The sequence below is a fragment of the Entelurus aequoreus genome, linkage group LG23 (genome assembly GCF_033978785.1).
Source record: "Entelurus aequoreus isolate RoL-2023_Sb linkage group LG23, RoL_Eaeq_v1.1, whole genome shotgun sequence".
In the NCBI taxonomy this organism is placed as follows: domain Eukaryota; kingdom Metazoa; phylum Chordata; class Actinopteri; order Syngnathiformes; family Syngnathidae; genus Entelurus; species Entelurus aequoreus.
The window spans coordinates 16,046,060-16,063,075 of record NC_084753.1 but is presented as its reverse complement, the minus strand read 5'-3'; the positions used below and the strand labels follow the sequence as shown (position 1 = coordinate 16,063,075).

Below are 17,016 nucleotides of genomic sequence, written 5' to 3'. Positions count from 1 at the left end.
GTGGTGAAATTTTGTCCTCTGTATTTGTCCACTGTTTTTTACACTGAATTTTTACACTCTGAATTTTAGAACACTGAATTTTTACACTCTGAATTTTAAAACACTGTTTTAACAAAGTGAATTTTTAAAAACAATTTTTGCTCACAGTTTTTATTCAGTGAAATTGTCATCATAATTTCAATTCAGTTCACAAAATTCACATGCAAAAAATTGGGTTGCATAAATTCAGTGTCAAAAAATGCCTTTGTAATAAAGACACAAATTAACCTCCATAGACTTATGAGGATCTTAAAACACTTCAGAGTGGTTTCGATAATATGTATTGGAAATGTTTTGGTTTAAATTTTGCGTACATTTTTGAATGTTCAATTACGGAGGCGTTCCCAGATTGCAAATGAAACCACGCCCCATCCTATCCAAAAGTATCGTATATCTTTTAAAAAGGTGCACTGTTTACTCAGTGGCCTAGTGGTTAGAGTGTCTGCCCTGAGATCGGTAGGTTGTGAGTTCAAACCCCGGCCGAGTCATACCAAAAACTATAAAAATGGAACCCATTACCTCCCTGCTTGGCACTCAGCATTAAGGGTTGGAATTGGGGGTTAAATCACCAAAAATTATTCCCGGGCGTGGCCACCGCTGCTGCCCACTGCTGCCCACTACTCCCCTCACCTCCTGGGGTGATCAAGGGTGATGGGTCAAGAAATTAAACTTCATAAACTTTATATACAGTAGGAAAGGGATTCGTATAGCATCTCACAGTAGAGGAAGAGGGTGGATTAATCATTTTGCAATGTAGTCTGCTGAAAATGATGGAAAGCACCACTCAACACAGCAACTGACGCTATGGTCAAAGTTGGAATTGCCACAAAACACATTTTAAGATATTCAACACTCTACTGCCGTCTAGCGGCTAAAGTGGATCGTGCACCCCTCCAATTTGTCATGTTTCATGTGTCAGGCAAACCGTGACAAATAAGGCCTCTTCCTACTGTAGAACATTAGGTACACCTGCACCCATGTTGTTTGTCACTGCATGTTGCACGTTGGTGGTATTATGATTAGACAAACCTTTCTTTTGCATTTTGGCTGACCGTTTTACTTAATGTCCAAATAAGTACGTCCGCTTCGCTGTGATGTCACAACGTAGCAAAACCCCGCTAACAGAGGCATCCAAAACCAAAATGCATGAGCCTTAGGATAGGAAAAGACAGCATTCATCAGAGGTCCCCTTTAAAGAAAGCTAAGGCATCATTCACTCTGCACACTGATAGACCAGCATCGTGAGCATGCGGGAAGGAGATTGTTGCTCAAAGCTACTATGGGGATTATTTTTGAATGGAGGATTAGCATTTAAGCTATTAATGATGCCTCCATCATATGCTTCATAATGAAACAATACAAACACATGATGTATACACAGTATCACTAAATAAACAAACACTGGATGGGAGTCTTTTGATATGCTGCTGTTGGTAATACTTGTGTTGTTAATTTTGCTGCCTGCACGCCCCCTCACCTCCCTTTTTGTGCAGCTTGAGCGTCCCCTTGTGGTTGCAGACAAACTCCCACAACGCCTTGACCTGTGGCTGAAAGCGGCGAAGAGCTATTTTTTTTTTTCAAACTCCTGCTGTGTGTTTCCAGGAAATCCCCAGGGGAAAGTGGCTTGGATGTTATTCCAACGCCAGCGGCCAGGCCTTCACTGAGGGACATGCACTCACCACAGCCCCACGCCAAGTCGACTATGGAGGAAGATGTGAAGCGGCACGGTGCTCAGGACAGCCCTGTGCCGCCACGCAGATATAAGGACAAGGTAATGGTAGCAGAAACTGTTATTTCATCTTGAGTAATCATTGTCTTATTATTACCTTTCCTATTCATGCAAACATGAGGGATCCTGGCTAATCCCCCCCTGATATTATACACCACTGAAGTGGTTAATGACACTGTTTTCATTATAAGACAGTCCCTCCAGGATTTCGCCGGCTTTTTTTGTGATTGTTGCAGCCTAAAATAATACTTTTCCAGATGCAATGTTCTGAGGCTTTTGTTTATAATAACATTGAGTTATTTACTGATTATATGAAGTTGTTATCAATGTTTTAAGTGTTGAAAACCAATACTGTACTGATGTTCCACTCCACGTTATGTTACATGTTACACCACGAATACGTAAAAGTAGACACTAGATGGCGTTAAAAGCACATACTCAGAGCTCATTGGTATATATTATGACTAAAAATAGTAATAATTAAGTATGATCACAGAAAGAAACGCCACCAATGCCTTACTTATCGGCTGCTGTCTGCTCTGTCGTCCACAAGTTGCAGACATTTTCTGTGTGTGTTTTACGCTTGAAAAGTGTTTGTCCATCCTAAACATTTATTTATGTTCCAACACATTTACCCCCGCATGTTAAGGGCGTTTGTGAACTGTTCGAGAGCGATCTATAGCGCTAATTTTTGTTGGTAAATGAGAGACAACGAAAGATTATCATCATACTTCAACATCTCTAACATGTAAATGCTGCCTCTTTGCTAGGTTGTTAATAATCTGTTCTTAATTGTTTTACCCTGGATAAATACATTTCAAAATACTAACTTAAATGACCGACTAATTATTAGTTTGTACAAATTGATTTTGATAAAAGTAATAATATGAATTGATCATATGTTTATTTATTTTAATTATTAGTTATAAAAACTGATTATGTTTAATTATTAAACAAAGTGTGTGTGTGTGTGTGTGTGTGTGTGTGTGTGTGTGTGTGTGTGTGTGTGTGTGTTTGTGTGTGTGTGTGTGTGTGTGTATTTATATATAACTTTATTTTTCAAACGTACTGTGTACCAAAAAGCATATGTATGTGTGTATATACATATGTATATGTGTATATATATGTATATGTGTATCTATATATATATACATGTGTACAAACTTATATATGTATGTTTATATGTTATATATTTTATATATATGTATATATTTTTTTGCATGTGCCATCACAGTTCATAATATATATAAAACTCTTTATTGTTCAAATCTCCTGTGTACAAAAATATTTTTTCACATTAAAAAAAAAAAAAAATTATATAAATATATATTTTTTCACATTAAAAAAAATAAATAATTATATAAATATATGTACCGTATTTTTTGGCGTATAAGTCGCACCGGCCGAAAATGCATAATAAAGAAGGAAAAAAACATATATAAGTTGCATTTTTTGGGGAAATTTATTTGATAAAATCCAACACCAAGAATAGACATTTGAAAGGCAATTTAAAATAAATAAAGAATAGTGAACAACAGGCTGAATAAGTGTACGTTATATGACGCATAAATAACAACTGAGAGCGTGCCTGGTATGTTAACGTAACATATTATGGTAAGAGTCATTCAAATAACTAACATATAGAACATGCTATACGTTTACCAAACAATCTGTCACTCCTAATCGCTAAATCCCATGAAATCTTATACGTCTAGTCTCTTACGTGAATGAGCTAAATAATATTATTTGATATTTTACGGTAATGTGTTAATAATTTCACACATAAGTCGCTCCCGAGTATAAGTCGCACACCCGGCCAAACTATGAAAAAAACTGTGACTTATAGTCCGAAAAATACGGTATATATTATTTTATATATATATTTATATTAAAAAAATTGAATTTTATATAAAAATGTATATGTACATATATGTGTGTATGTATGTAAGTATAAATGTATGTGTATATGTACGTATGTTTTTACATGTATACATATGTGCATGTATATATTATGTGTTTTTTAATGTATTTTTTTTAACAATAAAGGTTTGAACAATAAAGAGTTTAAATATTGTTACCAAGGTTCAAGGTTCAAGGTTCAACTTTATTGTCCCCGCGGGGAAATTTGTCTTGGGCACAGTGCATCATTGCTTTCTTAACATACACAAAAACAACAGAACAAAAACACAAGCGCAGACACAACTACAACCAGACAACTAACATTTAAACATCAGAACATGGAGCTTGATAGACATAGGTGGCACTTTGATGTAGGCATAAAATCTGGAGATAAAGATAAAGTGCCAGTGTGCATTGCACTAGAGCTCATAGATAAAGTGCTATGTGCTAAAGTGCTTAGTTCTAAAGTGCTATGTGCTAAAAAAGTGCTAACCTATGTATTAACATTCTATTGCACCTTGTTGGTCAGCTTAATGGAGGCTGGGACAAATGATAATTTAAGGCGGTTCGATTTGCATAGTGGGACCCGGAGTCTTCTCCCTGATGGCAGGGTTCTATATTCAGGGAAGAGTGGGTGTTGTGAGTTAGAAATCATTTTCTTAGCTTTTTTCCTAACTGCCTGCTCATAGATGCTCTGTATAGGCTCATATTCTTTCCTCCCTACGTTTTTCATTGCCGTTTTATGCATGCCGGCCAGTTTGCTTTTTAGCTTAATGGTTAGGTTGCCAAACCATGAGGTGATCCTGTATCTAATGATGCTCTCTACAATGGCACGGTAGAAAATCATCATGATGTGGCTGCTTACGCCGTACAATCTTAATCTTCGCAAACACGCTTTAATTAGACAGTTGATGTGTGCAACAAATTCCATTGGCGAAAATGACAATTAGGGATTGGTTGAATTTGCCTGAATTGCTGGTGTGGCAAAATCCTGGAGGGACTGATTAAAAGTTTCCCTATAAAGATGATTTCCAAAGCTTCTTTTAAATAGTTTTGCTTGAACTTTTGTGAAACAAAATCTAGCTAACTTTATTATCTACTGCAGGGTTTTTAAAGGTTGAGGCAGACTTAGGACTTAAAGGGAGGCACAACAGCTTAGGAAAAATAAAGAAAAACTTTTTCTTTTTTTTAAACCTGCTAACTTCAGTTGCCAGACCCCACCCTTTCACACGTTTCACCATTTGTTCACTCATAACAAAGTATCCCCAGAAGTCTCCACCGAGCCAGCCTCCCAGCCGCCGTCGCTCGCTCCACCGTACGCTGTCGGACGAGAGCATATACCGAGGCCAGCGCCTCCCCGCCCTGACCGACTCGGTGGTCGAACCGACGCTCGGAGCCGACGTCCTCTTCAGCTGCTCCACCCTCCCGCGCTCTCCTACCACCCGGGGCGTGCCGCTTCGACGGCCCTCCTATAAGCTAGGAGTCAAACTGCACGGTAACACAAGTGAAGAAACGTGTTACTAATTAAATAGTCATTAGCTGATTAGCATGTTCCTGTTTGCAGGCGACCTCTCAGCATCCGACACGTCACTGGTGGATTTGGTGGAGCGTCAGCGTGGGCCGCTGCCCCAGGAGCTGATGCCCCTCCCATCCTCTGACAGGGACAGCCCCCTGGACTGGACACACCTTGTGGATGTGGCTAACACCTTTGATAGTGATAGAAACACTCACTATGGTAGACACCGGCCATATTCACAGCACTTTGAACCTCTCGGGACACAAAACAACGCTCGCCTTCTGTCTCCCTCTAGTCCAGAGAAGTTACGTGTTTGGGGATTCCAACCACAGAAGCAGCGGCGCCTCCAGTCCTCAGCAACCGCACATCGAGCTCCAACCTGCTCCCATGTCCCGGCCCTCATCTAGGTAGCGCATTAACTTAAAACGTGTCCTTTACGCCAGTGTTTTCTTAACCGTAGTGCCCCCTAGTGGGCTGCCAAAAAAATCTGTTTCTCAGCTGTGGTCCGTATGGACCACAGCAGTACTCAGTTTTAATACACTTTTCCACCACTTGTGGCAGTACTGACAGTATCAAACAGAAGAAGTCTGGAGCTAAAGTCATTGAGAAGTTTCTTAAGTGCAAAAATGATGACTAAAGTGGTGAAGCTGTATCTTCATTTACACTTAAACTTTATTAAATAAACATATATTGTTTTTTATCAATTAGGTTAGAATGTATTAATTTTAGCACTGTAATTGTGTTTTTTATCCATTTATAAGAGTCCTTTTTTTGGCAGTATATTTGATTATTTATTTATTTATTTATTTTTGTAATCAGCCTGACCTAAGCCTTAATATTAATCTTTGTGATTAACAGATGCTTTCATATCATTTGACAAGGTGGTAAACTGTACGTAGGTTAAATATGATTATTGAATATGATTAAAATATATAATATTTATATATAATATAATATATAATATAAGATTTTCTTCATCCTGTTCCTTCTCAGGCATTGGTGTGTAATTATGTGTTTAGTTGTTGAGGTTAAATTGTCTATTGATCAAACATGCACATCAATGAAGGAGATAAATAAAAAATGAAATGAAAATCAAGAGTAAGATGATAATTCAGTTTTGATATTTGAGTGGACCCCGGGCCCCTCTGCAGTGGAAAAGTTGGGCCTCGAGGTTAAACAGGTTAAGAATCCCTGCTTTACTCAAACTAACTGATCAATGATCAATGTTTGTCTGCACAGTGAGGGCCACATAGGATTGGAGAGGAAGGTGACAAAGCTTGAGGCCATGGTGAAGATGCTCCAGGAGGACCTCAAGAAGGTAACACACACACTATTAGGGATGTGTACCGAATCCAGTACTTTTTTGGCACCGACCGAATCTCCTCGGTCCTACCGGTTTCCGATTTATGTCAAATCCAACTGTGCAATGTTTTGTTACCTGAGTTGCGCATGAAAACAAGCACAGCCAATTAATTGTTCTTTTCGGATATAATATTTTTATGATTGTGAGAAGCAAAAATCGAAATTGAGATTACAATTTAAATAATTGTCCAGCCCTAGTTTATGAAGGATTACACCAGGGGTGTCCAAAGTACATTTGTCCCGCCGACGAAATTCAGGTCAATGACGTTAATGCGCTGAATGGAAGAGTGCGCAGCATTTACTTGTATGAGCCAATGCAAAGAACCTTCCCCAGTCATGATGCAAAAAAATAAAAAATCCAACCAACGCAAAATGTCAACAGACATGGTCACATATAACACAAACCTGCTCACTGAACTGAAGTTAATGCATCATAAATAATTCTAAATTACATCCATTTAAATCCATTACAAAGCATGATGGGAACAATGCAAAACACTCTCGACACTTGTCACGGAAGTAAACAAGGTAGGAGTCGAACTTTCACATACTATATCCAACTATATTATTTACTAATTATATAATTATACATCCATTATATTAATATAATATATATATGGAAATATATATATATATATATATATATATATATATATATATATATATATATATATATATATATATACACATATATATATATATATATATATATATATATATATATATATATATATATATATATATATATATATATATATACACATATATATATATATATATATATATATATATATATATATATATATATATACATATATATATATACACTACCGTTCAAAAGTTTGGGGTCACCCAAACAATTTTGTGGAATAGCCTTCATTTCTCAGAACAAGAATAGACTGTCGAGTTTCAGATGAAAGTTGTCTTTTTCTGGCCATTTTGAGCGTTTAATTGACCCCACAAATGTGATGCTCCAGAAACTCAATCTGCTCAAAGGAAGGTCAGTTTTGTAGCTTCTGTAACGAGCTAAACTGCTTTCAGATGTGTGAACATGATTGCACAAGGGTTTTCTAATAATCAATTAGCCTTCTGAGCCAATGAGCAAACACATTGTACCATTAGAACACTGGAGTGATAGTTGCTGGAAATGGGCCTCTATACACCTATGTAGATATTGCACCAAAAACCAGACATTTGCAGCTAGAATAGTCATTTACCACATTAGCAATGTATAGAGTGTATTTCTTTAAAGTTAAGACTAGTTTAAAGTTATCTTCATTGAAAAGTACAGTGCTTTTCCTTCAAAAATTAGGACATTTCAATGTGACCCCAAACTTTTGAACGGTAGTGTATGTGTGTGTATATATGTATATATAGGTATGTATGTATGTATTTTTGTATGTATGTATGTATTTTTGTTTATATAGGTATCTGTATATATATGTGTATATATAAGTATGTATGTACAGTATGTATATATATATATTTATATGTATATATACTGTATATATATATATATATATATATATATATATATATATATATATATATATATATATGTATATGTATGTATATGTGTATATATGTATGTATATGTATATATATATATATATATATATATATATATATATATACATATATATATATATATATATATATATATATATATATATATATATATATATATATATATATATATATATATATATATATATATGTATATATATATATATATATATATATATATATATACATATATATATGTGTATGTATGTATGTATGTATGTATATGTGTGTGTGTATGTATATGTGTGTGTGTGTGTGTATGTATCCATCCATTTTTACCGCTTGTCCCTTTCCGGGGGGTGCTGGAGCCTATCTCAGCTGCATTCGGGCGGAAGGCGGGGTACACCCTGGACAAGTCGCCACCTCATCGCAGGGCCAACACAGATAGACAGACAACATTCACACTGGCATTCATTCACTAGGGCCAATTTAGTATATTTTGTAGCCCGATGCGGCCCCCAAGTCCAAAATTTTGAACACTCCTGGTTTACACAATCAGGGTAAACTTGGACTGCCGCTGCCACATCTCAGGTTAGTGCCATGCATTTGATCAGAAAATGTGCTAATTGGCAGATATTTGCTCACAAAGATGTTAAGAACTATCAGAATCATACAGAAAATGGAGAACATTTGTATTCTGTCACGTGGCTTTTTCCCGTAAGTGAAAAAAAGTGGTGGTCAACCAAGCCAAGATGACCGTTGTACAGCAAGCAGCGCACAAACTATCTGAGTACACAAGGGGCCCAAAGTAGATCTTCCTGCAAAAAGCAGATACGAGCAAAAAATTTAACAATGCAATGGAATAGATCCCTATACTTTATCAAAAAAAAATGTGTTGAGTGATATCAAGGAACAACTAACAAATACTGAATCATCACCATATTTGATTGTTGTCCTGTTGTCACATGTACTCTGACACATTTGTGTACAGAATAAACAAGAGGGGAGACGTAGAAGTACCTTTCCTGACAAAGTATTATTAATTCTGGCTTTCTAGTTTGTTAAAAATTAAAATACTAATTAATATATATATCAAGATAATACTTCAATGGGTAATACAAAACATTTAAAGTAAGTTAAAAATATATCAAATAAACCTTTAACAAAGTGATCACTGCAAACTTGTGCATTCTTTGACTCCGCTCCCTTGGACTGGAGTGTGTGCCACTTTTGTCGTAGTCTTTTGTAAAATGTAGCACTCTTCCGTGCCCTTCTTGATTTTGTCTCGAGGAACTCTGAAGACGCATATATCCTTTTTGCGATTTGAATGGTTGGTACTGCCGAAAACAATGCAAGCATACAACATTTTTCTTCGAGAACGGCAAAATGGCGCCTAATACCCATTGTTAACAGACACTGGCTTGACCACCACACATATTTAGTGAGCCGCATGTGACGACATGTGAATCCAAGCAGTTATCACATCCCCCGTGCTGCACATGACCGTTCCTGTGCAACAGGTGTCACCCGGAAAGCGTTGACAAAGTGTTTCCGCCTCACAGGAGCGCGACGAGAAGGTGCGACTTCAAGCTCAGATCAAGAGGCTTTGGGAGGACAACCAGAGGCTTCAGGACGAGTCTCGGACCTCTGCTGCAAAGCTCAAGAAGTTCACCGAGTGGGTCTTCAACACCATTGACATGAACTGACGACACATTGCTCCCAGGTAAACAAAACAACTGTTTTGGCCTGTCTGGATCAAACATTTCGAGCTTTTCTTCTCCCTAATCTTTTTCACCACAATATCAAGAAAGGGAATCCCCTCCCGAGGAACGTTTCTAGCTTGAAGTGAACTTAAGCCATCGACTGACCCTCTTCTCTTTTTGTCCGCCTACTTTTTTCTTGTGCCAAATCCAAGCCAGCAGCGGACTTCTTCTTTCCTCCCCAACGCACAGAGAATGTAACAATCCTGCAGGCCCGACCATTCGCTGTTCACTGGAACACGACCCTTCACGGCTGCGCGGAGACGAGGGCTTTTTACTCCAAAATGGAGGTTGTTTTGAACGATCCTCGGTTGTTTCTCCGCCGAAAGGGGAAAATAAATTGTGAGTTCCGGTGTTAATCTCCCGATGACAAAGGAATATGTTGAAAAGCCATCGGCAGCGGTGCCACGCCATAAAACGCAGAGTGCAATCGGGAGACGGCAGGAAAAAGGAAGCAAAATACATTCCTATGAACACAAAATCTGCTCACAACGAGAAGACTCCGGAATAAAGTCGTAACCTTCTGGGGGACGGTTGACTATGAAGGGTTTATTTATTTCCTTGTACTATAATTCCAATAAATAAGTTGCTCTATTCGTACAGTACAATTGGCATCCGTGTTTAGTTCCGAAAGAAACAAAAAAAAATGAATGGCTTTCTTTCTTAAACCTGGCTGTCTTCTTTTGAACTGCGTATTTCTATCAGTCCCTCCAGTAGTTTGCAGTATTTGTTTATTTAAGTCACGGACTTAAATGGCTGAGTTCGCGCCACCTTTCTCTGGAAGTCGCGGTTGAATTTGCAATGTTTTGATGTTTTACTCGTTTTATAGAATAGAAAAGAATGGACTTTATTGCCATTATATTTGCATATAACGAGAATTATCGGTATCGTTTTTTTTATTGGTATCGTTTTTGTTTTGTTTTTTTGTTTGTTTTTGATTAAATCAACATAAAAAACACAAGATACACTTACAATTACTACACCAACCGAAAAAACCTCCCTCCCCCATTTACACTCATTCACACCACTTCACACAAATGGGTTGTTTCTTTCTGTTATTAATATTCTGGTTCCTACATTATATATCAATACAGTCTGCAAGGGATACAGTCCGTAAGCGCACATGATTGTGCTGGTCCACTAATAGTACTAACCTTTAACAGTTAATTTTACTCATTTTCATTAATTACTAGTTTCTATCTAACTGTTTTTATATTGTTTGACTTTCTTTTTTATTCAAGAAAATGTTTTTAATTTATTTATCTTATTTTATTTTATACTTTTTTTTTAAAAAGGACCTTATCTTCACCATACCTGGTTGTCCAAATTAGGCATAATAATGTGTTAATTCCACGACTGTATCTATCGGTTGATATCGGTATCGGTAATTAAAGAGTTGGACAATATCGGAATAGCGGATATCGGCAAAAAGCCATTATCGGACATCCCTAATAAATAATAAAATAAAATAAATTACACAACAGGCAATAAAGAAAAAACAAACAATCGAAATAAACAGACTACTATCAAATAAGAATAATAAGCAATCCTGTACAATATACAAAACACTATAGAAATACAAAATACTGTACAATATACAGAACAAGACAAGCGTACCGGAGTAATAAATAACAATCAGTCGGACGTATTGCACTCGAAGGGTAATATTGGGTATTAGGGTAGGATATTGTATAGGGGTGAATTATTATTATAAGTTATAGCACACAGTCTTAAAGTATGCGGGTGAAACAAAAAAAAAGGAACATTGTGCAAAGGTTCATTCATACCAGCAATTATCCTAGCAGGCACAAGACATTGATACAACGTTGATTATACATACATGTCCTTTCAAACTGACTTTGAAACAACGTTGCAAAATAGTCGTATTTGTAAATTGAGATAACGTTGATGTCCAACGTTGGATCCACGCTGTTGGTTGGGAAATGACCGAATTTCAACGTCACAACTTGGCATTGGATAAACGTTGTCAAAAAGCATGTTGTTTTAACGTTGTATTTGTGTTGGAAAATGACCGAAATTCAATGTTCAAATCAACGTCAGAACCCAACATTGATTAAACGTTGTCAAAAAGCATGTTGTTTCAACGTTATGTTTGAGTTGCTCAACGTCAGGACCTAACTCTCAACGTTGTTTTATTGTCTTGTGTCTGCTGGGTAGGTTTACAAGGTGGAGGGAACTAATATATAATAATAGGCCAGGGGTGTTTTGGTGAACATTGAAGGTCCCGAGCACCCAAAACCGTCTCAGTCACTAAAATGTTAAAAATACGTTTTATATTAATATTTTTTTTTACTTTCAACACCTACATTTCTATTGATCAACTCCAGATCTGGCCGTCGCCATAAAGTATTTTTTAAAAATGTTTTACACCCTTTTTGTTGGTGCAAAAACACAAAATATGCAATATTTTCCCCAAAATATTTTTCCAAAATGTAATATTTAATTTGATGTAATTTGAACTTTAAGTAGGCAAATAATTCATAACACTGCTTTTGGTCATTATTATTTTTTCAACAATTGCGGTTTTTAAAAAATCAGCCTAGAGGTTTTGTTTTGGGTATCCAAATGGCCCCCACTAAAGTGTTAAAAAAATAAGTCATTTATTACTTTTTTAAAAAACTTTCAACACTTAAATATCTATTGATCAACTTTAGATCTACCGTCACCATAAAGTTAATTTTTTAAATGTTTTATGCCCTTTTTCTTTTGTGAAAGAAAAAAGTTTTTTTATGGCAAAAACACAAAACATGCAATATTTTCCACAAAACATTTTTCAAAATATATAATATAATATTTCATGCAATGTATTTTGAGCCTTAAATAGGCACTAAATGTTCAAAATAAGTTGTATTTTAATGACTCATTTTTACTTTTAATAATCAACTTCACATCTATCATCGATTTTAACTTTATTATTTTTTCAGCAATAGACTGTTTCAAAGTAAAAAAAACTGCCGACGTGGCAGCTTTGTGTTACTTATTAATGTCAATATTGCAACATTTTCTCGTTACAGTTCACCTGTTTGCTCTTTTATTCCACTTCTTGTAGTAGTATTTTCAGAATGTGCCAGGGGATGTTCTACGGACACCTCTGTGATCGGCTCAAAACATGCAACTTCAAATATTTCCAAAATGTGGATTTTTTTTTAGATAATTATGGCTTACAACTTGTGAAAACCCTCAAATGGAAAATTTCAGAAAATGTTGGGTTTTTTTTTTCAAAAACTGTAAAGCAGTGGTTTTCAAACTTTTTTCACTCAAAAAACTTTGCTCTACAAGTACCACCATAATGACCAATATTACAACACAGTAGCATTATAGGCCTTAGTATTCAGTAAATACAAGTCCAAGGTTTTTTTTACCAAGTATATTTAGTATTTTTGCTTTGTTTGAATGTAGGAAATTAAAACACTGTACTAAATGGAGCCCGCGTACCACAGCTTGAAAATCACTACTGTAAACCATGATCATCAAAATTATAACAAATAAAAGCTGGAAATATTTCATTTTACATGTAATGAGTTTATATCTCATTTGAAGTCAAATTGCTGCCATAAATGGACTTTTACCCAATATTCTAAATTTTTGAGTTTCACGTGTACACTAGGTGGCGGTAAAAACACATACTCTGAACTCAGTGTCAGATTACTGTTTTATTTCATTCTAACTAATAATAGTAATAATTAATCATGAATACAAAAATAAACACCTCCAAAGGCGTCCTTATTGTCCTTATTGTCGTCCAGAAGTTGGAGACATTCTCTGTGTATGTTTTACACTTGAAAAGTCTTTGTCCGTCTTCAACATTCATTTATATTCCAGCATTTTACCCCCTGCACATTTAAGCGCAATTGAGATACAGCGTTGTAAATACTAGTATGTTCCGGATAAACAAAGGTGAGATAAATCTAATAAATACTGGACATGTAAACGAGGAAAGTGTGTTGCTCAATGTTTATATAATACATTACCCAGAAGGCTTAGTGTTGCAGACAGGAACCGAGGTACACTTGTGTTGTTCGGGCCATCAATAGTTGATCAATTGTCAAATGTTGTCGTTCCTGCTTCGGCTAAATTAGACCGTTGACGTGCGCTCAGAAACAAATTTAATGACGAATATAGCGTCAATTGGCTACTTTTGAACAAAGTAGCGAGGCCGTGCGTGATCCGCGGGCATTGGCCGAAATCGGCGCGACGGCAACACTGCCAATTCCTGGAGGGACTGTATTTTGTTGTACTTTGTGGTGCTCCAGCCTGATGTTGTGTTGCTTTCAGCGGCCACTAGTGGTTATTTAATGTTGGTTAGAAACACTTGGTATGGTGGGTCGACGTATGCCAGCTTTTAGACAATCATAGGTAGATTTGTTTTGCCTAAAAGGAGCTTATTGTTTCACTTCTATACTTAATCCCTCAGGTCGGTGAACATGAGGACGCGCTGAGAAATTCCAAGATTATCTAACTAAATTTATCTTTGAATACAAAAAAAAAAAAAAGTATATATATATAGTGCGTGTGTGTGAGGTCATAGCGTGAATGTACATCAGTCTATCCAGCTGTGCCTAGTCACTGTGGTCATTTCCTCCAGGGGCCAACGTGCCTTTGAGACAGCACCTGGGCAACACATGAAAGTGAAACCTTCTCTCCATCGCACACAAACACGCAGGAAAAAGAATATCTCATAATAATCACAATGGTTGGAGGGTGACCGGCAGGATACATTATGGTTGTCTATAATATTTTCCTCTTGCAACACAAAAACACTGTCGTGCTGCACCTTTTAATTGTGGCAAACCGCAAATAATGCCCGTTTTCTCTACCAATTCACCACAATTTAATTATCTTTATTTTATTTATTTTTTTACATATGAATCGATTGCAGGATGCATTGTTTGTACCTGACGTGTAATGTGAGATTTTTAACAGCAGGTCTCGTCAAAGCGTCTCACTGCTGGGAGATGGAAAGTGATTTGACTTGTCAGACAGCGCCCTCTGCTGGACTCAAAAAGTAGCTGCAGAACCTTTTTGAAAGGGCAAATAAGAAAAAGAAATACTTAAATGTGTCCTTAATTAATTATAGTTGGAATTAAAAAAAAAAAAAAGGTTTTAATTTGTTATTAATGTATTGACTGATTTAATTTAATTTATGATTTTATTACTTCAGGCCTTAAATATTTCAATATTTATATTATTTCATGATTGATGTATTTCATGATTTAATTATTTCAGAATGTAATTGTTTCAATACATAATTATTTTTTAAATTTAATTATTTCATTAATGAATTATTCAATTTATTTCATTATTAAATGTATTATTTAAATATGTATTTCATGATTTAATTATATCAGGATTCCAATATATCATGGTTTAATTATTGAATTAATGATTTGATTTAATTATTTCATGACTAAATTTTCATGATTTAATTATTTGAATATGTATTTCATGAATTATTTCACGATTCAATTATATCATGATTTCATTATTTCATGATTTAATAATTTATTTTGTTTAAGTATTTAATAATTTAAAAAAACATGAAATATTGAAATAATAAAATATTTGATTAAATGACAAAATAAATCATTAAATTATCAAATACATAAATGATAAAATTAATTAATGTCGTTTTACAATAAATACATTGACACATTTAATAACATATGTATTTAATTCCAATTCTAATTAATGACATATTTAAATAATTGTTTGAATATTAAAAAAAAAAAATCCCCAGTTGATAGTTCCATCAAACCACTTCTTATTTGAATTGCCAAAAAATAACCCATTTCCAACTCAAAGCAGAGAAAACAAACTGAATAACTGGGCAATGATCTCGTAAAATCTTTTTCCTCCACTAGGTGTCAGACTGCAACTTAAATATTCCGGCATGTCATCACTCACAAACACATTTCTCTCTGATGCACGTTATCATTTAGTCAGAAAAACGCACAAAATTACTTGCACAACAGCGACAAAAAAAAAAAAAACTTTGTCAGAATTTGTCATATTTTCCTAAAAAAATTCACGACTTCTGTGAAAAATATTGACCCATTCAAAACAACATTTTTGCCATGATTTCCGTCAATAAAATGAATAAATAAGACATAAAGTACACAACCTCCATTTCTACTTCTGTAACATTTTACTTTTAGTCCAAAATCGTACTAAATAAGCAACAACAAAAAAACACCTTCAAAATTAGCTCCTTTGCTTGCTAACTCGGCCAACAGTTGAACCACGTTTTTTGTTTTTAAAAGCATTTCTTCGGCGCACTGGTGTATGTGTGAGTGACGGGTAGAAAAGCTCTGACTCGCTTGGGAAGAAGTCCGTCTAAATATGAGATTTTTGTCAGGTAAAAAAAAATACCGTCTTACATTCGGGTGATTGCGGTATTTCCCTTCACACACGCGCCAGCGTTAGGAGCAGGTGGCATCGACGCTAGTGGCGCACGCTGACCACCATAATATTCCAACACGTTCCGAATGTCGACTCTTTGATGTTTACGCCACAAAAGGTTCTGTTTTAAGAATCGCGACATGAATCTAATTGTTGATTTGCCAATGAGGTTGTACATTTCCATTTAGTTTGCCTTCTTATTCTGTGGTCATGTGAAACACTTCCAAAAAAAAAAAAGACCCTTGTCAGATTGTGACTGAATTGTGAATATAGATAATAATCCCTATTTTGTTGAACATGCAAAGTGCTCCAGATTTTGTAACATGTCTGACCCACGTCAAATGTTGTCTCCTCACTCCTTCTACTTTATCCAGTATTGTTTATTTTCATTTTGTAAAAAACCTTTGCACTTTTTCCTTCTTTTTTTTTTGTCAAACAAATGGAGTTTACATATTTTGGATGACGGCGTGACAACGAGCCGTGCGTTCCGCGCAAACCTTATCGTCGTTTTTCCACGTCGTTACAGTTTCCGACCAACAGAGGGAGGTGCTCGCCTTTTCCGAAATTGGAAAACAAAAATCTTATTTTTAGTCCCCACCCCTCCAAAAAAAAAGAAAAAAAAAAGAGATCATAGCAGGTGTGAGATAGTTCACAATGAAGTGACGCTCTATTTGGACGTTTTTAACCAGCCGTGATGTGTGACGTAACCATGACAACCGTGGAACTTTACACAGAACTGAAGCTGTTTTGTCTATTTGGTTTATGTGAAATGTAAAGGTCTGAAA

At 35.7% G+C, this 17,016-nt stretch overlaps 1 protein-coding gene across 5 annotated transcripts in view; it reads left to right on the top strand.

The window, feature by feature from the left end:
• The window catches only part of sipa1l1 (signal-induced proliferation-associated 1 like 1), a 209,612-nt gene that overhangs the window by 191,422 nt on the left and 1,174 nt on the right, over positions 1-17,016 (top strand). For 2 of the 5 annotated variants that reach the window (XM_062034437.1, XM_062034434.1), the window contains exons 19-24: positions 1,642-1,810; positions 4,928-5,162; positions 5,232-5,402; positions 5,479-5,590; positions 6,423-6,501; positions 9,614-17,016. The exon at positions 9,614-17,016 is cut by the window's right edge and continues 1,119 nt beyond it. In XM_062034437.1, the coding sequence (XP_061890421.1) occupies positions 1,642-1,810; positions 4,928-5,162; positions 5,232-5,402; positions 5,479-5,590; positions 6,423-6,501; positions 9,614-9,757 (910 nt within the window). In that variant the 3' untranslated portion in view covers positions 9,758-17,016. The remainder of the gene's footprint in view (positions 1-1,641; positions 1,811-4,927; positions 5,163-5,231; positions 5,403-5,478; positions 5,591-6,422; positions 6,502-9,613) is intronic. The other 3 variants (XM_062034435.1, XM_062034436.1, XM_062034438.1) reach the window with 3 other exon arrangements.